The following is a 26,226-nucleotide window of genomic DNA, read 5'->3' on the forward strand; positions in this document are numbered from 1 at the left end:
GGAAGATAAATCATAGTCCTTGTTTACAGGAAGCAGAGAGATATTGAAAGTCTTTGAACAGCATGGAAGCATTAAAAAAGGTGGTCCTCTAGGTCCGTGGTCAGCAAACTGCGGCTCGCAAGCCACATGCGGCTTTTTGGCCCCCTGAGTGTGGCTCTTCCTAAGCCTTAGGAGTACCCTAATTAAGTTAATAACAATGTACCTACCTATATAGTTTAAGTTTAAAAAATTTGGCTCTCAAAAGAAATTTTAATCGTTGTACTGTTGATATTTGGCTCTGTTGACTAATGAGTTTGCCGACCACTGCTCTAGGTGATCCTGGGGGGAAAGAATCTCACAAACTGAGACTAGTAGGTCATAGAAGCCAATGGATTGTGTTCCAGTACTGTCTTTTCTCGTAACAAACACTCTTTCCATCCTTCTGTAGACAATGGAAGTAAATGATTTCACTTCCACTGTGGCTTGTTTCATGAGACTGTCGTGGGCTGCTGCTGCAGGACGACTTGACCTTGTTGGGAGTAGCCAACCAATAAAAGAAAGTAATTCTCTGTTTCCTGCTGGAATTCGAAACAGGCTCAGCAGTTCAGGTACTGATTAAAAAGGATAAAGTAATTAGAGCATTGGGCAAGAAATAGCTGTAAGAATCATCTCTGTATAGGTTGCACATTCCTATATGTATGTCATACTTCATTTAAGAAAAAAAGTAAACAGTGGGGACATCAAATCAAACCGTTTTTATCTTGCTCAGTGTAAAATGTCATGGGGCCAGTAACTGGCTGTAATAAAAATTCATCTAGGATTCCACATGGAAAAGTCATTTTATTGGTTCAGCCACTTATTTCTATTAGACCTTTATAAGTAGCTTTACTTTTCAGCTTCATTTGGTTTCCCTGTTCAATCTATGAGTTTGTGTATACTTCAGTATTGAAAAAAATTTTTAATGTGTGACAGATATATAATAAAGTGCAGAAATATTAACAGGATTTTTACATATTGTAACCCATCTGCATCACCATAAGGAGCATTTTTAACATCCAAGGAAGACTTCCTAATGGCTCCAAAATTGCACTGTTCTGTCACCTGAAATTAGTTTTGCCCCATAAACTATGTATAAAGCAGTCAGGGTCATATAAAGTGATTAAGTCTCTCTTATTTCTTAGACCAAAGTGTCTTCTTGAACTATTTAATTTCACTTGAGGATTCTGGGGAACACATTAAAAGGCTATTAGAAGATCCACTGGTCTTATAGGACCATAGTAACCTTCTGCTTGCCCCTCTCCAGGAAGCAATTGCAGCTCTGGAAGTGAAGGAGAGCCAGTCGCCCTGCACGCAGGCATCTGTGTGCGCCAGCAGTCCGTGTCCACCAAAGACTCCCTGATTGCTGGCGAGGCTCTGTCTCTCCTGGTTACCTGCCTACAGCTTCGGAGCCAACAGCTGGGTAAGCAGGAGGCTTGCTTGGGATTCCTCTCCTTTAGGGAAAGGGGTTTCTGTTGGGAATTATTTACATGCCTTTATAGATACAAAGTCATGTTATAGAAATGAAGAGGGGCACGCTGGCATGTGGAACAGGTAAGTAGAGTGCTAGAGTAGTGAGATTTTGAGCAAGCATTTACTGAGCACCTTCTATCTATAAGGTTCCGTAGTGAGTGCTATAAAAAGCAGTATGTTTGCCCTCCAGGAGCTTACTGTCTAGTTGGGGAATTAAAACAACCCAAATTATAGTTCACAAACTACAGAATTAGAATTATATATCAGTAATGACTTCACTTAAAAATTATGAAATTTAAGATTTGCCCTTTTAACTTTATTGTTGGCTTTAGCAAAGTGGGGCTGTTATGAATCCAACTTTTTGTGTTAAAACATTCCCGGGCTCGGTCCTACATCACTGCGGTCTCATCCATTTTCACAGCTTTCAATTTCTACTATATGCTGAGACCTAAATTTGGGTCTCCAGCCTGGACTACACCCCTGACATTTCCACTTGGATCTCAAATAGGCTTCCTAGACTTGGCATATACACAACTGAACTATTGATCTGGCCCATATCAGCCAAGAGTTTCCCCAACTTAATTATTTAGCAGTTTTGCTCTGGCCACAACCTTGGAGTCATCCTCAATTTTTTTTTCACACCCCACTTCTAAGCTGTTGGCACATCCTCCTTTAAACTATATCCAGATTCTACCTCTTCACTATTATTACCCTCTGATCTGCCATCATCTCTTACTTGGATCACAGCCATTGTACCCTAACTAATCTCCCTGCTTCTACCCTTGCAGTTTATTCTCCACACAGTAAGCAGAGTGGACCTTCTTAAATGTAAGTTAGAGCCTATCACTCTTCTGTTTAAAACCTTGCAGTGGCTTCTCAGTTCACACTGAGTAAAAGCCAAATCTTCACTAAGGCCTTCGAGGCCAGACACAATCTGATACCTGTGTGCCTTCACCTTCTCCAGCTCTCCTCACTGACTGTGACTGCTTCAACCACCCTCGCACGTTCCTGCCTCAGGGCCCTTGCACTGGCTGCTCCCTCTTCCTGGTATCTTCTTCGGCCATCTATCTACATCGCTCTCTCTTCCTCATTTCCTACAAGTCCTTGCTTAATGTTACTTTTTCAGTGAGTCATTCTCTGACCACCTTTTAGAGAAATCACAACAATCCCCTCAAGCTCCAGCACTACCTAAAACCCGCACCTTATTTTTTGCTGTGTCAGTTATCATTTTATAACAAATAATACAATTGATTTACTTGTCATGTTGTCATCACCCCCTCCGCAACTAGGCTGTAAGCTCCATCAGGACAGATTCTTGTCCATTTTGTTCCCTACTCAGTCTCCAGCACCCAAACACTGCCCAGTGCGTAGTAGGCCCTCAATAAATATTTATTTATTCAGGAATAAAGTCTTAAAGTTTCACTTTTAAAAATTGTGCCAATACATATGGGCTCTATTCTTCACTGTTATTACTGATTCAGGCTGCCTGTGATATAGATGTGATCATTATGTATTTACTGTAACACCTAAGTTCATTTTATAATATAGACTTATAGAAAAGGTTAGAGATTTGTCACATTGCAATAGTATTCAAAAGTATTTACTTTGACAAGAATGCTTTTGAAGGTTTATATATGAGAAGTGTGAGTCATGACATACTTTTGAACACAGACCATAGTACTTAGTTAAATTTTCCTACAATTGTTCAAATAAAAATGAAAAAAAGTGTAACTTCTCTTCAAGCTTCTTTATCATTATTTAAGTTTGTGGTAGGGTATATTTTATAGTTCACCAGTATTGGTAGTTTATCAACACAAGACATATTTATTCTGTGACTGGTCTGTGCAAGGCATTGTACTAAAATGTGAAGGTACAAAGATGACCAAGATGGTCCTGCTCACAGGCATGGAGGCAGTTGTCAGAGGTTTTGAATTTGATTCCATGTAGAAGAGATGAATTTCTGTTATAGTTAAGCTTAAGAAATTATTCAGAATTTTTGAAATTTTGAAAATGTATTTCCTAACTTAATTTCCCCCCCTGCTCCCAATTTTCCTTATTCTTATCATTAGCATCTTTCTATAACTTGCCCTGTGTTGCTGATTTTATCATCGATATTCTGCTTGGATCGCCAAGTGCTGAGGTAAGGATTGTTTACATTACTTCATAAAAAACCCCTTTGGTCCTCTTCTGTCTTTGGCTCTCTGGATACCTGTAACATTGTAGAGAATACAGAAGGAATGACATCTTGTCCTCTCAGGGAATCATACAGTGACCGTTGGGGCTGCCTGCCCTCCTTTCTATTCCATATCCCTCAAAAAGTTAAGAGACTAGTTCTAAAATTAATTTTTGTTTATTACAAACAAAATATTACAGCCAGTGTTCAACACCCATAGCTGGCAAGGACAGCTGGCATTAAGCATCAACATGTTGGTCAAAATCAAGACCAACTTCAAGCCATGAACTTTCACTAGATTTTATAATTCTGATTGTCTGACATGACCTTGAAAATTAACTTTCCTTATTTTCATTTATATTAAGTTATAAATCTATTGATTAGAATAGAATAATAGAATGGTTTCGGAAATCAGTTCCCAGAACACACTTGTTTTTAATCCTAGAACACACTTGTTTTTAATCCTAGTTTATTCAATGTAAACTTTACTATTAATATTGAAATACTCGGACTTTGAAGGAGAACCATTTTTAAAGCAATCTTTTAAGTGATGATGGATGTTCTTTGCCACTAATTAATTCCAGATTCGCCGTGTTGCCTGTGATCAACTGTATACTCTTAGTCAGACAGATACTTCAACTCATCCAGATGTACAGAAGCCAAATCAGTTTCTTCTAGGCGTGATTCTCACAGCTCAGCTGCCTCTCTGGTCTCCAACTAGTATTATGAGAGGAGTCAATCAGAGGTACGTGATAAAGATGAGAAAGCTCACATTATACAGAAAGAATAATGAGTTGGGTACTGCTCCCATAAAGTCCACTGTGCATTATTGAGATGACAGAAGAATCTCTCCTCTCCTCTTCTAGCATTTGTGTCTGAAAGAGGGCATTTCAGTGTTTTTCCCCATTCAGGACTGGAGAGTTAGAATAATACCAGGCTTTCTTCTCTATCACCCCCAGTTCCCGCCTCCATCTCCCACCTTCCCCTTACCTGGTTGGTAAGAGCCTGAAACAATTCAAGCCAGATTACTGTGTAAAGGTCACACTGCTCATGTCTTCTTAGTGTCACAGTCTCAGCTCAGCATACTTCACAACTCCTATGTGTATCTGTAATGGTAAAATCATTAATGTGCCTCTTGCTAAAATAATGAAGTTGAATTAATGTAAAAGTAGTTATTTTGTGCTAGGAAAAGTCTCATTCAATTGTTTTTATGAACTTCTTATAATAAAGAAAATTATTTTTATTTTGAAATCAGCCTCTTTTTAATAATTGAAATCTGTTTTTTAGACTGTTGTCTCAGTGTATGGAATATTTTGACCTGAGGTGCCAATTATTAGATGATCTGACAAGTAAGTAAATGTCTAACTTTGATTTTTATGGGGGGAGTAAATTCGAGGGGGTGGGAAGGAGAAAAGAAAGCCAAATGGACATTTCTAATTCTGACTTAATGTATCGAGATATAAGTGAGATTCTAACTATCATTTGAGGTTGAATTTTATTTTCCTGAAAATAGCATGTAAACCCCATATGCCAGTTTTCTATTATGTATCCAACTATTATATGCTGAGAAAATCTGTTGATTTTAAAAATTGTCAAAGGTGCTTATACTTTAATTACACTGATACAGAGCTATTAAGAAGTCTTTCTAGTATAGTCCATTCTGATCATTTTTCAAAAGTTGATTATTGAAAGATAGAGGGAATGTCTATTGAGATGTGTTGATAGTAATAGAAGTGAGTGACAAGTAGACAGGATTCGTATCTGGTGCCGGTCCAGCTTTGGCTGACCCTGACGTATCCCTTTTTACCTCCTCATCCGGGACCTGCTTGCTGTGGCTTATAGTGCAGGGAAAGTAGAGCATAATCACTCCTCTCCTACCCAATCCCAATTTCCAATATGGAATCTTGTTTTAAATCCTTGTTTGGAGGGGAAGTGAAATATGCTTCGTATGAACAGTTCTCTGGAGTTTGGCGCATTATTTGGAATCCTGAACTCTGCTGTTGACCTCTCTCCTTTGCAAAACTCTGCCCCCTATAGGCGTAGGTAACACTGTGGGAACATTGGCTCTCCTCATACCCTTCCATCTTTCCTTCCCACCAAAGGAGCTTATTTTAAACAAGGATTGTCTCCATCTTATATCCCCAGCTTGTAGCACAGTGACCTGCACAGAAGAAGCACTCAGCATATGTTTGGTTTATGACTGAGATTGATTGAAGGAAGGAAGGAATATGCATGAGCTGTCATAGTCCTATGGGTAGCAGCTATAGCCTGAGATTTATTAATGACAGGGCTTGTTTGTTTTTTGAGTTTGACAAAGTGAAAGATTGGGACATCTCTCTGCCTACTTTAATTCAGGATTTTGACTCCATAAAGGTAAATACTTCTCTTTAAGAAACTGATTTTTTTTTTTCTTAGCTTCAGAAATGGAGCAGTTAAGAATCAGCCCAGCTACCATGCTTGAAGATGAGATTACTTGGCTGGATAACTTTGAACCTAATCGCACAGCAGAATGTGAGACCAGTGAAGCAGACAACATCTTATTGGCAGGACACTTACGGCTCATTAAGACCCTTCTTTCACTCTGTGGGGCAGAAAAAGAAATGCTTGGTAATTATTGCTTCATCTTGTCATGTGACAGAATAGCTCATTTTCAGTTCCTGCCATAGTATTGTGTGTAATTGGGAAAATAAGATAGGTGCTAAGTGTTGCATAGAAAATTGGCCTTTCAGGCAATAGGAGATTGTCTGGCTTAATGCCTAACAAATTTAAGGTATATTTTACCTGTGTCACTAAACTATATAGGGAATTTTATAGTGTTCAAAAGAGATGGATCACATAACTTAATACCAAGTAAAAATTATAATTCAAAGTAGGTTTTTCTCTTTTTGCTGTTGGGTACTTTATAAAATATAATCTGTTGTATACCTTACTTCTTTTAAGAGTAATTTTCTTCTGGGGGGCAGCCCCCAGCCACTACCCCTAGAAGATGGATGAGTCTCCTGAGTTACATATGTAACTTGTATAAATATATTAAGTATTATAATTATATTCAGGAAACAAATCAAAACATTAATTACCACATTTATCACACAAACTAAGCTCTATAAAAAAATATTTTTAGCAACTGGGGATACATAGAAAAGAGTGATTCTAAACCAGGGTGAGAAGGGCAGATTATTTTTACCTAATAAAGGCAAGATTTTAAAAGTTTCAAAACCCTTTAAGTGGATTCCCTATGCCCAAAGTTAGAATTATTTACTCAAACCATCTACCTTGTGGTGTTCTTGGCATTTGTGTTTCTAAAATGAAAGTTTGACTCCTTTCACTCTGTTGTAAGTTCATAAAGGAAGGTACCCTCGTTTGTCTATCTTTATATCCTGTACCCTGACCCTACCAGCCATCCCCACCCCTCTACACCAAGAGCTTAGCCAAAAATTAAGCATTAAACTAAATTGAATGCCCTGCTATTGGGTGGCTTAGGTGCCTTTGCCTTTGATATGAATTGCAAGACAGGATCTTTGAATTAAAATATGTGTTCATCCTCAACATGAATATTATGCTCTATTCCAGGTTCATCACTCATTAAACCATTGTTAGATGACTTCCTTTTCCGAGCTTCTAGAATTATTTTAAATAGTCATTCTCCAGCTGGCAGTGCCGCCATCAGTCAACAGGACTTTCATCCAAAGTATGGAAAATGCACGTTGTGTTCAGTTTTGGTAAAAATTCTAATTCAAAACATTAGTCCAAAACGATTTTCTTAACTTGGAGTTTGTCTTCTATCTTGTGAGTGTGCATAGCTTATAAGATCTTAGCCACTATACAAAGAAATGCATGTAAAGAGACTTAGGATAAAGCCTGCCTGGCACACAGTACGTGCTGAGCAAGTATGCTGGTACCATTGTTTCCATCGAAAGAGAATAAGTAATAATGTGGTTAATTTGGTCAGTAACAAATTCCAAGAGAAACTGAATTTGTCAGAATTTAGTCCAAAGTGAAAGTCAGTAGGTTCAGGTTCTGAGTGTTGAGGGTTTCTTCTAGAAGAAAAGTATAGGTGCTTTAGTGCATGAACCTCGAGGATTGCTGAGTAGTGACTGCTCCTGATCAATAAAACTGTTTGTGATAGATTACAGTGGTAATTTTAGAATCAACTTCCATATTAATTTCTGTGGGTAGAAATGTGGAAGATCCTTTTGTAATACTAACCCTACATGGGTGGTGCTTATGCTCTTAAAGATAGGAGGTTATTTGCTCTGAATCTAACTTTGTTCTATTCTCATGAAAACCAGAGTTAATTGAGTAATCCTGAGGAAACTGAAGATTTGGCATTTATCCAGTGGAAAAAATTCCTACATAATTCAGTGGTTAATGAAATGGGCAAGGCATAATAAGCAATATTTTATGGAACCCTAAAGGAATCTTATGTGGGAATATTTCTCCACTTAGAGATCCCTTATTAGCATAATCTGTTTTAGGTAAGAAGCCTTCATTAGGACTCTTGGAATGTCCCTCAGGATGGAGTGACTCCAATCCTTAGTCCTGTCCCAACCTGTTCTAGAAGATTGGTACTAACTCCATGGGAGTCTTTTATTAAAGCAGTAGAAATATATGAGTACATTAATTTTTAGTGAACAGAGAAAATAAATTTTCAATTTTACAGAAATTTTTATTCGTGAATTCTTCACTTTATCTTTATTAAAAGTAAAACCTTCATCCACAGGAGTTATTTTTTAAATCATATATAGTGCCTTGAATAGAAAAGGAAACATTTTGTTTCATCTCTCCTCAGTGCACCGAATGGTGTTCATTTATCCCAATTACTCCCAGCATTTTCCTGAATCATAAAGCCAGAAAGAGATTAAAATACACAGAAACTCTTTCACAGTAATGCCATTTTCATATCACACTAACAGCAAAAGAACTTCTTAACATTTAGCCTGTGTATGTGGTACCTCCTATTCATTCTTGTCCTTTGCAACCCAGAAGTCCACGCCTCAGTGGCTGGCTCAGTGCTGATCTGAAAGCCTCACCGCCCCCTCGTGAGCACATCTACACTCCACTTCCTAAGTGTTTCTTTCAGAGGTTGGATGTCCTCTTTTCTGTGTATCCTTCCTAACCTGTGATCATAGTATTGCAAGGGTGGCATAGGTGATAGTGAGAAATTACTATTGATCCCCAAAATTATAATCATTAAAGGTGAGCAGTCTAAACATATTGATTGAGAAAATTATGTATTTTTGTCTCCATTTTTTTCTGCAAAATGGAAAGTTGATTAGTGTTCTTGAAAAATATTTTAGCTGTAGGCACATATAAAATGTTTATGGGCATCTATTCTGATTTCCATAGCTTTCTTTTTCTGCCCTTTAGATATTTGAATTTCAGGATGATATCTACAGAAACCTTTCTTGCTATCTACTTTAATTGAAAAATAGTTATTTCCATGTTGTGATTTTGGTAAAATTTTCAGACTATCCTCTGTTTTTACTGATATATCCCATAGATAAGAATACTCTGGAATCATACATGACAGATTTTACTACTTCATCATCAGGCCACAAAGATATTTAGCTCTAAACCATATTCATCCCTCCAGTATTCATGGCCTCCGCCTTTGTTAAGTCAGCACTCCCACTAGATTTCTAGAGTTCTGCCAGCAGACCTGACTTAACCTAACTCTTTGGGGAATTGCAGCTCTTGTACTTTCATTGCAAAAATTGACTTGGACTAATTGACTTGTGTCTTTTGTTTTTAGGTGTAGTACAGTGAATAGCCGATTGGCAGCCTATGAAGTCCTTGTAATGTTGGCTGATAGCTCACCTTCAAATCTTCAAATTATTACAAAAGAACTACTTTCCATGCATCATCAACCGGACCCTGCTCTTACCAAGGAGTTTGATGTACGTTTTCTAGACTTTGGTGCACTTAATTTTTTTAGAGTGGTCTCCTAAACATAGAATTTTTAAAACTATGTTTTCATTTTTCTAATCACAAAGAAAGTCAGGATTACTCTTTTACTTATCATGTTTATATACTCAAGTCAACTATAATCTATGGTACCCTTTTAATTAATTAAAGAGGATACATTTTCAAGTCGGTTAATAATTACTCTCAGTAAAAAGCAGCATTTCAACCTATTTCTTGAGTACGTTTATGCTTGGCAAGACACTAGAGACAAATAAGCATTGGCTTTGTCACACTGCAGTCTTTGTTCAGTTAAATTCAACTAAGATTGATTGAGTTTACTATTTGCTAAGAGGTGTGTTGGGCTTTTGGAGCTCAAAATGAAAGATTGATCCCAGCCCTCAAGGTCAGTGTATAATGGAAGAGACAGATCCATAAGCAGGTAATTTCAATATAATGGGATCAAATTTAAGATAGAGGTATGTGTGGAACACTCTACTAACAGAGAGACACTTTACCACCAGGTGGTGGTGTTTTGGAAGGCTTCTTAGAAAACGTGAAATTTAAAATAGAGCCTTAAAGACTGTGAGCCCATTGAAGCAAGGTGGCAAGGTCAGTCCAGCTGTGGGCAAACCTGTGGAGCCCTGGAGCAGCACATTATATGTTGGGATTGCAAGAGGGAAGCAAGTTGGGGTGCCCTGGAGTATCGGACCAGGAGTGGGAGGGCACCTGTACAGCTGCTTGTACATTCTCCACTAACATCACAGTCACTTGAGCTGAGTGTTGTGAAACATACAGTGTAGGCAGGAAAGGAAGTGGGAACAGGCGTTCTAGAGAAAATGGCACTTGCAGAGTAAAATGTGATGCATAGTTTTACATGTATGTAATCAGATTAAAATGGAAATTCTATTTTCATAAATCAGGAATTATAGCAGCATAATGAAAAATGTCTTATAAATATATTTTTAGCACTGTTATAAACCAGTTTTTCTTATTTTTTAACTTTTTTTTTTTTTAATCTATGCTTTGGACTACAAGTAAATTACAGTGGTAATTAGATCTTAGAAATCACCCTGCTCTAAGTGTATGTTGAATGTTAATAAAACGTATGTAATATGTTCCTTTCCATTCAAAAGATCAACAGGGTCTTGTCAGTTGGTTAGGTATTACATGGATACAGATACTTGATATTTGCAGATAACGTGGGTCTGGTCATGGCATTAGAATCGAGAGACTCAGCTGTAACAGAATTTAAGAGAATGTCATTACAATACCTTTCCACTTGGAGAAGTGCCATGTTGAACTTTATCCAAGTTGCCCTTTCTTGATTATTTGTGCGTAGAAAAGTGCTGCACTGGGATCTACATTATTACAAACATCTTTACATGAAATGCTAAGGCATTTACCTGTTTATTTAATTGTGTGCTTATTAGAGGAAGTTGAGTAGAAGAGTGTTCCCTTCTCAGAAAGGAAGATAAGGAATATGTGCTTTCCTTGACCATCTAGACTGGCCTGATCAGGATTCTTCAGAGTAAACACTTCATAGAACCCTAATCCTTTTTTTCCTTTTTTTCAGAGTATCGCCTCAATTTGTAAATATGTATTAGTATATTTACTTGATCAATGCCTATCTACCCTACTAGATTGTGAGCTCCTTTGAGATCAGGGTACATTTGAGCTCTCTCTCGTATCCTGGCATAGTTTCTGGCTTATATGCTGTGTACTTTATGAACTAAAAAGAAACATTGAGATGATAGTATATTTATAATTGTGTCAGCATCTGCAGAGCTACTTCATGAACACAGGTTTTGCTAGCTTGACTCACAGTACGCTGGATGGATAAATCTGAGTTTATCTCTTTCCCCCTTATATTAGAGCTATGAGGACGTGTGCTGATGGCAGGCACTAATTCTCTCCTGTTTCTCCTCCTCTCCTTCCTAGTACCTCCCCCCCGTGGACAGCAGGTCCAGTGCAGGGTTTGTGGGTCTGAGGAATGGTGGCGCCACATGTTACATGAACGCCGTCTTCCAGCAGCTGTACATGCAGCCCGGTCTCCCTGAGGTGATTTCCTTCCTCTTGCCTGTTGGGTGTGATAAGTAATGTGCACATTGCCTGAAAATTGCTCCACATTCATATAGTGTGATTTGGGGGTTACTAAAATTAGAATACTTAAGTATTCTTCAGTGGCTCCTGAAATAATGCTAGAGTAGTCGCACATTTTTATACATCTGCTGCAGTAATATGTTGCCTGTTTGACAGATGGGTTTGACCTAATTCACATGTGATATTTGAACTCCTAAGTTATTTAAGTTGCTAACATTTTTAGTATTTTAGAAATATTTTTACAGTCACATTCAAACACGTAGCATTCTAAAAGAATAATGTATGGACTCCCACGTACATAAGTCAAGGTTATCTGTAAAACAGTTAAATATTTCTAACTTTACACTTCGTGTCTTTTCAGGCGTTACTTTCAGTGGATGACGACACTGACAATCCAGATGATAGTGTATTCTACCAAGTGCAGTCTCTGTTTGGGCATTTGATGGAAAGCAAGCTGCAGTATTATGTACCTGAGAATTTTTGGAAGGTATTTCACCAGTAACTCTAGATTTAAAGATGTTGAATATTTGGAGTTTGGCTACATTCTTTCTCTAGTGATAGTTGTCTCTTGTCTTTATTAATTCTAGATTAATCCCATTGCCAGAACCTACAGAAGAGTTGTCTATACCATTCTTGAAATTGGTCCTTGATTTCAAGTTATTAGAATAGTCATTTGTAATTTCTATGGATTTGCTCATCTTAATTACTTTGGATATTTCTCATGATTCTTATTTTAGCTGTTTCAAGTATTTGTTCAACTCATTCCTCAGAACCTGTGCCAATTTCACTAATACCTCTAAATAAAGAACATTCTTTTTTAACATTGCTTTTCTGTGTTTCACGGGAGGAGTAGCTTGTACTTTCCCCCATAGGTGGGTTAGTTTATAAGAGAGAAGCTCTCTGTTCATGGCCTTGGCTCTCATCCTGTGGTTTCATAGACTTGTTAGGATGGCAAAGGGACCAGAGAAAAGCATGAATGGCTGAACACAAGCTCATCTCACTTCAGTAAAAACGTTTGCATCCTAATAGTGAACTTAGTTTTTAGAAGCATTAAGTGCTCTTTTACATCCTTTTTCTATCATATTCAGAAGTTGCTACTTTTCCTTTAATGACATTTAATTCTTGTTACGTAGATTTTCAAAATGTGGAACAAAGAACTTTATGTGAGAGAACAACAGGATGCATATGAGTTCTTCACTAGCCTCATTGATCAGATGGATGAATATCTCAAGGTAGACAAAGTTTTATTTTCCCTCTAACCCCTCAAACTAGTATAAGAGCAGTGGTTTAGGATTTGGGACTGCTGTGAAACTGACAAGTCAGAAATTGATCATCTTGCATACAACAACTATATATCATTTCTTCTGGGTTTGAACATCAAAACATATACAGATCACTAAAATTATACATTTCTTCTTATTTCATTTAACACTTGATAAAGTATGTGATTCTCAGTCTACACTCCATAATAATAATCATTTGTATCTGCCTACTCTTACCTGCATGCATTAAAGTAACCTGGCCTCAGAGAAGTGCTGTAAGCACTGGTGGCCCCATGCAGAGCTGTCTTGCTTTGGCAAAGGGAACAAAAGGACTAGATTAAAAGTTGTTTGTGGTGATGTTTAAACCCAAAGCTTTAAACATGTGACAGACTTCCTAAATGGTACTGCCTTCTAAGTTACAGGCAGCCTCCCATTACTGCCTACATGTGCCTCTCTTCTCAGCGGTAGGCACGTTTTCTAAATTTATAGCATTGTCTGCAAGGGAAAAGAAAAGATTGTGGAGAGTCGGTACTGCCTTGTGAGTGAGGCGTGGGAAGAAGGAATTGGTCTTGGAGAGTGCTGTCCTGTCAGCAACTCTGACTGACCTCTCTCCTCCGCCTTTTCTGATCACTCGTAACAGTGGGTCTAATGGGTTATAATCCTTTCAATTAGTTCCCAGATTAAACTGCCAAGATGACTTCTTTTATTTTGGTGGTTGCATTGACATCTGTGCTTTAGCTTAGTTTGTTCTAAATAAAATTCTGTGTAAACAACCTATAAATTCTAGGTGTATCAACTGAAAATTTATGAACTTTTTATTCCAACAGAAAATGGGAAGAGACCAAATTTTTAAGAATACTTTTCAAGGCATCTATTCTGATCAGAAAATCTGTAAAGACTGTCCTCACAGGTTAGTGAAGATATCATTAACATTAAAAAATGATTATTATAGCTCTAACCGGTTTGGCTCAGTGGATAGAGCATTGGTCTGCGGACTGAAGGGTCCCAGGTTCGATTCTGGTCAAGGGCATGTACCTTGGTTGCGGGCACATCCCCAAGGATTGTAACCGTCTTTATGCTTCAGGTATGCAAGAGGCAGCTGATCGATGTTTCTCTCTCATCGATGTTTCTAACTCTCTATCCCTCTCCCTTCCTCTCTGTAAAAAATCAATAAAAAATATATTTTAAAAAATGATTATTATAACTAAGTGATTCTTCTAGTAGGTTATGAACTTTGCATTTGTTGAGAGACTTGCATATCTCTCTCTCAGTGGATCTATAAGTGTTTATTGAATTAGATTTCTTTGCTTTCAATTTCTAAAATTTCTTTGTTGAAATTCATAATTTTAAGCAATTCTGAATTGTCAAATTGGTTATTTTAACTTGGTAGTGTACTTTTTAAAGGATGAGGAAAGTTATGGTTAATTTCACTGATTGTGAATAGTTTTGTGTTTAATCTCAGGTATTATGATACTTTAAAGCTTTTCAAATTTCGTTGTTGATCATGGTTTTTCTGTTATTTCCTAATCAGATATGAGCGAGAGGAAGCTTTCATGGCTCTCAATCTAGGAGTTACTTCCTGTCAGAGTTTGGAAATTTCTTTGGACCAGTTTGTTAGAGGAGAAGTTCTAGAGGGAAGTAATGCCTATTACTGTGAAAAGTGTAAAGAAAAGGTATTTCACGTGCCCTTTTTATAAAACTCGCTTAATCTTTTATTCCATGTACTTTATGTAAGATCACTTTTAAGCTCTGTTGTTACTTCCGTTAGATTGTGTCATCCCTTGTGTTTACACAGGTGGTAAGGCCTAGAGAAACCTATGACCTTTGTATTATTTACTTGGCTGTTTTATTTTCTCCAAGGAGCTAATTGGGTTTTGCTTTTCTTTAGAGAATAACAGTCAAAAGGACCTGTATTAAGTCTTTACCTAGTGTCTTGGTCATTCACCTAATGAGATTCGGATTTGACTGGGAAAGTGGACGCTCCATTAAATATGATGAACAGATAAAGGTAACTTTTTTCCCCCTGAAAGTTTTTATAACCGTTACTGCCTCGCTCACTTTTTATCATTTTCTGTTAATATTTTCAAATTTCATGTAAAGTGTGAAAGGCTATAGCCTCAGCATTCTGAGGAGTACGTAGCCCTTGTCCGAGCAGCTGCTGCCAGTGGAACTGTGTGTGACCGTGAACAGTGACCCTCATGTGCAGAGGCACCTGGTGTCAGCTGTGACGTCGGATGCTTTCCTTAACGCTCAAGGAGAGGCCACTTGTACGCTCCCAGATTGTGAGCCATTTGGAGGTTTTAAACTTAAATTGGAGAGGTAGTTCTAGCTTACAGTAGGAAACACTCATCCCCTTCTTTGTGTCTGACTTAATTGGGTATGGCAGTTTACGTTACTAATCAACATGAATGTGCTCCTTTGCTTTTCAGTTTCCCTGGATGCTAAACATGGAGCCGTACACAGTTTCAGGAATGGCTCGCCAAGATTCATCTTCTGAAGTTGGTGAAAATGGACGAAGTATGGATCAGGGAGGTGGAGGGTCTCCACGAAAGAAAGTTGCCCTCACAGAAAACTATGAACTTGTCGGTGTCATCGTACACAGTGGGCAGGCACATGCGGGCCACTACTATTCCTTCATTAAGGATAGGCGGTAAGGGGTTCTCCCAAGAGTCCCTCTCTGTTCTTCCAGTATCTCTCCTCCACTCCCCTACCCTCCTGTACATCTCTCCTCCACTCCCCTGCCTCCGGTATATCTGTCCTCCACTCCCCTGCCCTCCTGTATATCTGTCCTCCACCCCCCTGCCCTCCTGTATATCTATCCTCCACTCCCCTGCCCTCCTGTATATCTGTCCTCCACTCCCCTACCCTCCTGTACATCTCTCCTCCACTCCCCTGCCTCCTGTATATCTGTCCTCCACTCCCCTACCCTCCTGTACATCTCTCCTCCACTCCCCTGCCTCCGGTATATCTGTCCTCCACCCCCCTGCCCTCCTGTATATCTATCCTCCACTCCCCTGCCCTCCTGTATATCTGTCCTCTGCTCCCCCTGCCCTACTTTATCACCCACACTTACCATTATTATACAAAGAAGCTTTGCATTGTTCTTTGGTCTTATTTAATATTGCATTTTTAAAATTGTAACCGTCTTTATGCTTCAGTTTGCAAAGTTGTTTTAGAAATTAGAATAACTGTTGCTGTATTTTTCTTAGGTATTTTCAAATGGTAATCACCTGCTATATTTATAGACAATACAAAGAAATAAATACTGGAGATGGGATATTGTTTTTTATTATAATGTTTGTTTTTTCTGTGGCCTCTAGGGGATGTGGAAAAGGAAAGTGGTATAAATTTAATGACACCGTTATAGAAGAATTTGACCTAAATGATGAGACCCTGGAATATGAATGCTTTGGAGGAGAATATAGACCAAAAGTTTATGATCAAAGTAAGTATTTACAAATGGATATTTTCCATAAATTTCTTTCTTTCTTTCTTTTCTTTTTTTTTTTTTTTTTTTGAGTTAGGATTTTCTATCAAGGTGGAAGCAGTTTTATTTACATAAAAATAGAAGAGATTTCACTCTTTTTACACACCACTACTCTATATAGGTCCATGAGCTCTTTGATAGCCAGAGTAAAAATGTTCAAGCTGCTTACAAAAAAATTTTTTTTAATAATTTCTTAAAACAGCCTTGGAGAAATATGGGGGGGAGGTGTAAGTAAAATGAATATCAAAGAGAATTCCAACCTTAAAAATAGTTTCAAAAGAAGTAGTTATCCACTAAAATTTTCATGTTTCTGCCCTAGCCAGTTTGTCTCAGGGGATAGAGGGTCGGCCAGCAAACTGAAGGGTCCCGGATTTGATTCTGGTCAAAGGCACATGCCCAGGTTATGGGCTCAATCCCCAGTAGGAGACGTGTAAGAGGCAGCCAATCAATGGTTCTCATCACTGATGTTTCTGTCTCTCCCTCTCCTTCCTCTGAAATCAATAAAAATATATTTTAAAACAAATAAATAAATAATTTTCAGGTTTCCTTTTCACTTCTATAGAGGTGTGATTAATTAATTAATTAATTAAAGACGACATTTCTAAGTGTGCTTTTAAAGCCACACTTAATATTCGAAGGAGTCTTTCCACAACCCCACCCTTAGAAAATGTATGAGCCAGCCCTGGCCGGTTTGGCTCAGTGGATAGCGCGTTGGCCTATGGACTGAAGGGTCCCAGGTTCGATTCCGGTCAAAGGGCATGTGCATTGGTTGTGGGCACATCCGCAGTGGGAGGTGTGCAGGAGGCAGCTGATCGATGTTTCTCTCTCAACGATGTTTCTAACTCTCTGTTCCTCCCCCTTCCTCTCTGTGAAAAATCCACTAAATATATATATTTTTTAAATGTATGAGCCAAAATATGTCACAAAATTCAGTCAGAATTTGCTATTTAAAGAAAAAACATTTTGCAGAGACCTTAGCATTTCTGAAATCTGATTTTAAAATATTCTGGAAACATTTTAAAATTTCTACTTTTATTAGATTCACTGTATTAGATTTGGATACCATACCATGGTGGTTGTGCATCTAATGTTGGTAGCCTTTAATTAGGTAGCCTTTGGTACTATCTTACCAAAATTTACATAGATTTGACTGTTCTATACATAAATGATTAAGCGAGGCCAATTATAATTCCATCCTATGCCACAGAATTTATTTTTTAAACTAGAGGGCCTGGTGCATGAAATTCGTGCACAAGGTGGAGGGGTCCCTCAGCCCGGCCTGCACCCTTTGGGGGATGTCCGACTGCCGACTTAGGCAGTCGGACATCCCTTCTTTGCAATCCGGGAACCACTGGCTTCTAACCACTCGCCTGCCTGCCTGATCACCCCTAACAACCTCTGCTTGCTGGCCTGATCGCCCCCTAACTGCCCCCCTGCCAGCCTGATCGCCCCCTAACTGCCCCCCTGCCAGCCTGGTTACCCCCTAACTGCCCCCCTGCCAGCCTGATCGCCCCCTAACTGTCCAGAAGGAAGTCGGACGTCCAGAAGATGTCCAGTCGACCTGGTCTAATTAGCATATTACCCTTTTATTAGTATAGACTAATGGCCCGGTACACAAAATTCGTGCACATTGAAAGGGAATTAATTAGAGGAAATATTTTAATATTGCTATTTGCCCTTTCTCTATAATAGAAATGTCAGAGATGAAAGAAAATTAGTAAAATGTATATGAAAATCTCCCTCCTGTCAGAGTCTGGGGCGCGCCGCAGGACCCAGAGTCAAGTCCCCGCCTACCCGTGCACACCTCGAAATCATGCAAGACCCAGACCCGGCTGGCCCCACCCCCATTGGGCGAGATCCAGACCCGGCCAGCCCCACCCCCATCAAGCCCCGCCAGGCGGGGGGCGCAGCCTCAGGTCCCCTGGCCTGGCGCCAGCCCAGGAGTGCAGCCTGAGGTCCCCCGTCAAGCCCTGCCGGGCAGGGGGCGCAGCCTGAGGTCCCCCGCCCCGGTCCAGCACCACGCAGCCTCAGGTCCCTGCTGATCGCTCATTACAGGAACCCCACCCCTGCTGTGGGCTCAGCCATCTTGTGATGTGTGAGGGTTAATTTGCATATTATCTCTTTATTATATAGGATGTTACTTTTTTATTGAATTGAGACTTGCCTGGAATATTTACCTTCTTTCCCTTACTGTGTTACCATACAACTCTTTTACTCCCTGCCCCTCTATGTCACCCTCCAAGTAATTCTAAGCAGTACTCTAAAAAGACACACATTTTACCTACACTTTGCATTTAACAAATTTAGTAAGTAGTTACTTGCTGGATTTATGGGTCCTTTGTTTTGGATTAAGACAAGAAAACTTTTGTTTACTTGCTTCTTTCTTAATGTCTTGTTATAAAGCAAATCCATATACTGATGTTCGCCGAAGATACTGGAATGCCTATATGCTCTTCTACCAACGGGTATCTGATCAGAACTCGCCAGTCTTACCAAAGAAAAGTCGAGTCAGCGTTGTGCGGCAGGAAGCTGAGGATCTCTCTCTGTGAGTTTATTTTCTGTGTAATTGTGTGAATTCAGTAGGGGATATTGTGATCTTTATACTGTTTGGTATTTAAGTGTAATTTGCTAAGCTAGAGAGAAATTCTAAAAAAATAACTAAACTGCTCTATCCCTTTTCTTTCTTCTTATTGCTACTTGGTCATTGTTCCCTTGGCAAAAAGTTATTTTGTATTTAGAAAAATGTGTATAAATTATTTTATTAGAAGTGAGATTTTTTTCATCCCAGCATGTTATTGAATAAACTTTATGTTCAAAGCATAGTAAGCACTTCAGTCAGAAAGTTTTTTTATTGTATTCTCTGTGAATTTGAGTTTAAATTATTGAATTAGGGGAGTATACAATTAATTTATTTTTAAATCCAGTACCCAGATTTTGTAGGTTTGTTAGGTTTTAGGAACTACTAAAACAATAGCCACTTTAGTCAGTTTTCTGATTCTGTCTCTTAGATCAGCACCTTCTTCACCAGAAATTTCACCTCAGTCATCCCCTAGGCCCCATAGGCCTAACAATGACCGGCTCTCTATTCTAACCAAACTGGTTAAAAAAGGAGAGAAGAAAGGACTGTTTGTGGAGAAAATGCCTGTTCGAATATATCAGGTAAGAACTGTATAATTCTTAGAGAGAGAATTCAGATAGTGTTAAAATCCGTCTCGTAGATCCAGAAGAACTCCAGCTGGTTATCTTGTAGACTTAGCTGTATCTCTAGTGCAACATCTTCTTACCCTCGTGTGTCACAAATCTTTCATATCAGGTCATAAAGGTGGCTACAAACTCAAGATTGACCCCACCATCACCACTTTCCATGTGGCTATAGGATGCCAAAGATAAATAAATAGAAGGCCTGGGCAGTAAAAAAAAATAACAACAACAACAAAAAAACACCACATAGCTAAAATTAACTTATTGTAGCTGGAGAGAAAAATAAGTTAAAGTTTATAACTTTTGGGGGGTAACACTAATATGTCAGTGATGACCATTAATTGTTGAATACCTACTCTATGCTACACACTTTAAAACAAATCCATAATTCTTAAGACACTCTTGTGGGATGGAAGGTTTTCTTCCCATTTCTCAGATGGAAAAAATTAGGCTCAGAAAAGGCAAAATGACCTGCTAGTGTCTCAGAGATAGGATTAAAATTCAGAACTGTCTAACTACCAGTTCAGACTTTCTAAACTAAGTAAACAGGAGCTGAGTAGCCACAGCAGAGAATTTAAGAATATGGAGTCTACTTGGGAAAGCTCTGTTTGTTCCTTCCTACCCAGAATAATAGGTTAGACTTCACTTGTCCTTCACATGGTGGTTTTCCTAAATTTTCCAAAAGGATTTCGTTTAATGAATAGTAATTAATCTTTTTACAACTTCTTATATGAAGATTTTCCTCTCTTTAAAAAAATTCAGAGCTTGAGAGTAGAGTTACAAATCCTTCTTACCTAACATATCACTAAAAATGTCTTTTACATGTTGAATATTTTACCGTTTCTTTAAAACAATTGCTAATTTTCTTTTGTAGATGGTGAGAGATGAAAACCTCAAGTTTATGAAGAATAGAGATGTGTACAGTAGTGATTATTTCAGTTTTGTGTTGTCTTTAGCATCATTGAATGCTGTAAGTACTAGCTGGATTGTTACTAAAGTAAGAAAGAATTATAATTAAACAACTTTCAGCTAAAATGTTCAATGACTCATGTTCACTCTCAGTTGTTAACCTTTAGATGAAATGCAAAATATTCTCACAAATGTGTAACTTATTGAGTTATATTAAAATACAGGCAGTATTTGTAATATGTCATGCAAGTTGTAGATGGGTGTGGGTTTCCACATACTGGCTTTTAAAGTGCTATTTAAATTTTATGATGACTCTAAGAGTAGCTATTAGGTAATATCATTGGATATTGGGCTTTGTGGAGATTAATTATTCCTAATTTGTAATTAGACATTACTAGCACTTCGAAGTACTTCTGTTTCTTGAGTACCATGATTATAATTTGCTAATAAGAGGAAAACTTTATCAGTCTTTTGATAGATTACTTAACACTCTTTTTGCCCAACTGGTATGGCTCAATGGTTGAGTGTCAACCTATGAACTAGGAGGTCATGGTTTGATTCCTGGTCAAGGCACATGCCTTATTTGCAGGCGCGATCCCCAGTAAGGGGTATGTGGGGGGGCACCTGATCCATGATTCTCTCTCATCCTTGATATTTCTATCTCCCATTCTCTTCCTCTTGAAATCAACAACAAAAAAAAATTTTAATATAAATAAAGACTGTTTTGAGAGGACTTAAAAAAATGAAGGTGTCTTTCTTAAAGTTTAACTGGAACATTTTCTATAATGGCTGGCTAGATTTTTCTTATTAGTACTGAATTTTATCATGTGTCATTTAGTTCATACAATGTGTAATAATCTATAAAACTTCTAAGAAAAAGTATCCTCTCTGTTTTTCTCCCCCCATCAGACTAAATTAAAGCATCCATACTATCCTTGCATGGCAAAGGTAAGCCTACAGCTTGCCATTCAATTCCTTTTTCAAACTTATCTACGGACAAAGAAAAAACTCAGGTAAGAAGTGATATGTTTTGATTGTCATGGCAAAAAGCACTAATTAAATCAATTAAAGCTGAATTTCTGAATTCAGCTTTTTAAAACATTGTTTTAGATAGTTGGAAACTACCAACTGTACTCAGATGATTAATGGCTTCTATCTATAAGGAATTTCTAATCTAGTAGAAAAAAAAATAGATTCAACAGAGCAGTAACTGTGATACAAGGCATAAATGCTGTACAACTTTGGAAACTGGGCAGAATCATACCCAGATGTGGGATGGGGTTGGTATTGAAGACACTTGTGTTCTCAGATGATTTTGAAAGGCAAAAGTATGGCGACAGTTATTATTCTTGGTGGAAGGGAAAAACCTGAGTAATGGGTAAGACTTGCTTAAAGAACTATGAATGACCAGTGTTTTACTCGTACATTTAAGGAACTTACTGAGGTGAGACGAATGTTGGGTTTGATGAGCTCACTGAGTGCCAGAGAAGGGAGCGGCCTTTGTTCAGTGGGCGATCGGGGAGGGTTCTTAAACGGGGTCGGTGTGTTCAGAAGCATGCCATAGAAACTCGACTCTGATTGCATGTTAGTCTCGTTGGTTTTTATCTTTAGCACCTGGTAAGGTGCCTGACACCTTACAGGCTCTGGGTAAATGTGGTTGAGAAACTGAAGGATGGAGAGTAGTTGGGTTGTTTGTAGGATATACCTGGAGCAAGAAGGGGAGGCTCAGGGTGGGGAGGCCAGTTAACAGAAGACCATGGACATTCTCAAGCTCCTCTCTCTAGCACAAGTATGGAGAGGTTTTTAGAAAGATTTGCAATCAAGAAACTCTTGAGATGATAACAGATATAATGACATTTCATTTTTATGTGTAATAATAAAGAATATATTAAATACCAGGCTTTATTATTTGATTGAAAAAGAAGAAATGTTTCTTGTCGTGTCTGGCATAGGATTGACTAAGGAAATTGTTTGGTTACTTAACATATAAAAGTATAGGATGTAGGCATTTTGTGAATGTCAATTAAGCAAAACAAAATGTTCAGGCTTTTTTTTTTTTTTTTTTTGGCAATTCAAGTTTTTTGAAGAAGATGCAGATAGCTTCTTTACACTTTATTCTTTTATGGGGTGGGGGGTGGGGGCAGGATGAGTCACACAAATACCAAAGACTGCAAAGCACTGGCTTCTTGGGTGATGGAGCCATGTTAGTTACAGTCACTGAGTATTAACTCCTCCTCACTTTCCAAAACAGTTTTAAAGAATGTTACAGTGGAGTGATACTCCATGGGGTTATTTGCAGGGACTGTACTCCTAATATTCTTTGTTTTTTTTAAAGGGTTGACACTGAAGAATGGATTGCCACTATTGAAGCATTACTTTCAAAAAGTTTTGATGCTTGTCAGTGGCTAGTTGAATATTTTATTGGTTCTGAAGGACGAGAATTGATAAAGTAAGTGTCAAGATTTTTAATTAAAAGAAATTTGTGTTTCTTCCAGTGATTGGGAGCTGACATTTCTTGTAACTCTTTTTATTTCAACTTGAAATTATATTTCTGATTGGAATCAATTTTAAACTTTCTTCACCAATGAAGCAGTGAGGAAAAAATCATTCTTCCCAAACCATCTCTGTTAGACTAGACTCAGGGTATTCAAGGAGAATGCAAGGAGAGCATGTGTGCAGATGGCCAAGTGCTCACAGGTAGCCACATCCTAAAACCCAAAATACAAGGCCCTTTCTTCAGGGGCCCACAGTCTGGTGCACAGGGGGTCCTAAGGGTGCTATCTTGGCTCCAAGCTTTAACTAGTATCTCATTCTGAGAAATTGAAGGGGTTCCAGGAGAGCTGCTCCTGAATGAACAGAATTCATAAAATTTTAGATTATTTGGTCAATGTTCAATTTATATTTATACAGATACTCATTTTGAGGAAGAGAGGAAGAGGAAGGAAGGGCTTCACTTTTCCGTGTTCAGGGGTCTTGCTTTCCTGTTTGGCCTTCCTCCTCCACAGTGGCCACGAGCTGTACCAAAGCTCTCAGAAGACCTGAACTAACATCTTGGAGTAATTTTGTTTCTTGGATTGCAAGTGGGACTCATGTTGGGAAGGTTGACTTACAGAGTTCTGTTTTGCTTTTTTACACCACACTTCTATATTTTAGGATATTCTTGCTGGAGTGCAATGTGAGAGAAGTGCGAGTCGCTGTGGCCACCATTCTGGAGAAAACCCTGGACAGTGCCTTGTTTTATCAGGACAAGGTCAGCCTCATGTTTAAATTTCTATTTATACATTCTATTTTTACCAAAAGTATAAAATGGCCATAATAAGAAAGAGAACCTAGGATTGCAAGCTGGTAATTTCTCCACATAAAATGTACCCTCTGTGAACTGACTTTGTGATGAATGCCAAGTAGAAGGCATTCTGACTTTTCCTCCTCTTACCCCAAAAACCAAGGTAGGCCAAGAACTGAGGTCTGCGTTGGTCTGCTTCAGAATTTTCTCTCTAGAACACTCTCCTTTCAAAGTCTTCTCTCAATAGTTTGTATTTGATCTCTGCACTGAGGCTAACCTGAGTCTAGAGGCTCTCGTCTAGATCCTTAGACATTTTGAGCCACCCCTGGCTTTGTCTCTTTCCTCATGAGCTATTTTTATGACCTAAACCTACAATTGGCAACCAAACCAAATACTGCAATTCGTTCAGGGTCATTGGCCAAAATAGTTCCTTCATTGGTTTTCATTATTCTCTAATCTGTTTTGTTCCTCTGAATTTCTTCTTTTTCTAACCCAATTTTCTGTAACATATTTTCTGGTTCAAAATTCTACACATGCCAAAACAAGCCAGGGTATTTATTACCATCCTCAATCCCCAAAGATTTTAATACCCAGAGAAATAAATGACATATGTTGTAAGTCTGATTATTCAGTCTGTTAAGTGCTAGCAAATACAGCAGTTACTTCCCAAGTTTGCTGTTTCAAACAGCTGACACTACATGGAAAACTTTGAAAAATGTTATTTTCAAAACTAATTGGCTCCTTAAACATTGGCTGGAGGCAGTGTGTCTCAGTGAACTAAATGCAGATTCTAAAAATTGCTGCTTCAAATACAGTTGTTAACTTTGTGATGCAACCTTGAGCATGTTCTGTAAGGGAGATGTTTAATCCAGATACAGTGCCTGACACCCAAGCACTTGGTTCCTTCAACATTGCCTGACCCAGGGAGCTCTGCTCAGTCCAGAATGAACAAAGAGGTCGAATATGCCCTTAGGAAGGGCCCAGAAGACTGTCTCTCAATTCAGGATTTATAAGGAAGTTGAGGTTTACTCTAAGGCATTGGTTTTCAATCAGCTTAAACAGCAGAACCATTTTCCAAACAAAACCTTACCTGAGTGCAGAACATATAAACTAGGTCATTGGGAGTTGCTTAGGACAGTTTGGAGACCATTGCTCTGAAATACTCTGTGGAAGTTGTGTAAGACATTTAGCATGAGGACCTTCTCATTCTCCTTCCTCCCGTGCACCAACCTAGACAAAAGATAACGATAGAGTTAGTGCAGTCTCCCTACAGATGGGGTCAGGCCACACCATCACCCCAGTGACCTCTGAAGGCAGGACTGCAGGTGGTAGAAAGGGAAGGAGTGGTGGTGCAGGGTGAAAACATGGAAGCGTTTGCCTCAGTAAATTCTATTGAATATCCAGATCCAGCTGATGCATTTTATGTCAGTTTTTCCCTCATAATGGAAATGGTGCCTCTTGCCATCCACTCTGTATTGGAAAGTATTTTGAAAGTTAAGTGCTATGTAAATGCTAAATTTTATTGTACTTATACTGATGTGACAGGATGGTTGGGAGTATTTTAAAAGTCTCTGGACACCATCTTCAAGAAAATAAATCAACAGAAATAGTAAGAGTAAGCTTGGTCTTCATTCTCAGATCACAGATGAATTTCTAGGAACTTGTCCAAAAGCAGTTGGGTGGGAGGGAAAGAAGAAGCAATGTGATAACCAAAATGGTTTCTAAATAAATAAAATGTTTTTCAAAGCTTTCCATGAGGCGTCAGCGGGCTTTCAAGTAAGTTCCCAGTTGAGTGGATATTGCCGTTGTCATTCTGTCAGGCTGTGCTCTCCATCTGCTCCATCGGCTTGGTTTCTAGCCCCTATGCCTGTGTCTGTGTTTTTATTCTTTGCATCTGTGATTATGTAAAGAAGTAGCATAGTGGAGGGAGGGACTCAGAAATAGGTTTCCTCTAAGCACCCCCACCCTTTTTCTAAGAGACAGAGAAATTGGATCTACAGAAAATGTGCCCATTAGGCAGTAGAATCATGCCCTTGACTCTGAAATCTAGGAGACAAAACTAGGCATTCCTTTGAAGTATTTCTATAGTACCAATCTTCCCCTGGCAGGTAAAATTGAATCATTCTGTTTTTGCTCTCCAAAGCATAAATCCATCTGAATCTGAGACTGGATTGTATCAACCAGATTTTCCTTTGTGACTTACTTCAAATTAATCTTGTTGCAAATGTCTGTCTTACATGGTTTTTCTTTATGTAATCTCATCTTTCCTCTGACCAGTTAAAAAGCCTTCACCAGTTACTGGAGGTACTACTTGCTCTGTTGGATAAAGATGTCCCAGAAAATTGTAAAAACTGTGCTCAGTACTTTTTCCTGTTCAACACTTTTGTACAAAAGGTAAATGGTTTTTTTCTAATATATT

General features: G+C 38.5%; 1 protein-coding gene across 3 annotated transcripts in view; it reads left to right on the forward strand.

The window, feature by feature from the left end:
* USP24 (ubiquitin specific peptidase 24) overlaps window positions 1-26,226 on the forward strand; it is a 123,165-nt gene that overhangs the window by 78,305 nt on the left and 18,634 nt on the right. For 2 of the 3 annotated variants that reach the window (XM_023763651.1, XM_023763652.1), the window contains 23 exons: window positions 428-587; window positions 1,283-1,438; window positions 3,558-3,628; window positions 4,246-4,406; window positions 4,949-5,010; window positions 6,077-6,268; window positions 7,232-7,349; window positions 9,414-9,558; window positions 11,504-11,623; window positions 12,027-12,152; window positions 12,799-12,897; window positions 13,755-13,837; window positions 14,459-14,600; window positions 14,816-14,935; window positions 15,357-15,577; window positions 16,248-16,372; window positions 18,818-18,959; window positions 19,423-19,573; window positions 20,490-20,612; window positions 21,434-21,537; window positions 22,860-22,973; window positions 23,678-23,774; window positions 26,085-26,201. In XM_023763651.1, the coding sequence (XP_023619419.1) occupies window positions 428-587; window positions 1,283-1,438; window positions 3,558-3,628; window positions 4,246-4,406; window positions 4,949-5,010; window positions 6,077-6,268; window positions 7,232-7,349; window positions 9,414-9,558; window positions 11,504-11,623; window positions 12,027-12,152; window positions 12,799-12,897; window positions 13,755-13,837; window positions 14,459-14,600; window positions 14,816-14,935; window positions 15,357-15,577; window positions 16,248-16,372; window positions 18,818-18,959; window positions 19,423-19,573; window positions 20,490-20,612; window positions 21,434-21,537; window positions 22,860-22,973; window positions 23,678-23,774; window positions 26,085-26,201 (2,949 nt within the window). The remainder of the gene's footprint in view (window positions 1-427; window positions 588-1,282; window positions 1,439-3,557; window positions 3,629-4,245; window positions 4,407-4,948; window positions 5,011-6,076; window positions 6,269-7,231; window positions 7,350-9,413; window positions 9,559-11,503; window positions 11,624-12,026; window positions 12,153-12,798; window positions 12,898-13,754; window positions 13,838-14,458; window positions 14,601-14,815; window positions 14,936-15,356; window positions 15,578-16,247; window positions 16,373-18,817; window positions 18,960-19,422; window positions 19,574-20,489; window positions 20,613-21,433; window positions 21,538-22,859; window positions 22,974-23,677; window positions 23,775-26,084; window positions 26,202-26,226) is intronic. The other variant, XM_023763650.1, reaches the window with a different exon arrangement.

Source organism: Myotis lucifugus, unplaced genomic scaffold (genome assembly GCF_000147115.1).
Source record: "Myotis lucifugus unplaced genomic scaffold, Myoluc2.0 scaffold_296, whole genome shotgun sequence".
Classification (NCBI taxonomy): domain Eukaryota; kingdom Metazoa; phylum Chordata; class Mammalia; order Chiroptera; family Vespertilionidae; genus Myotis; species Myotis lucifugus.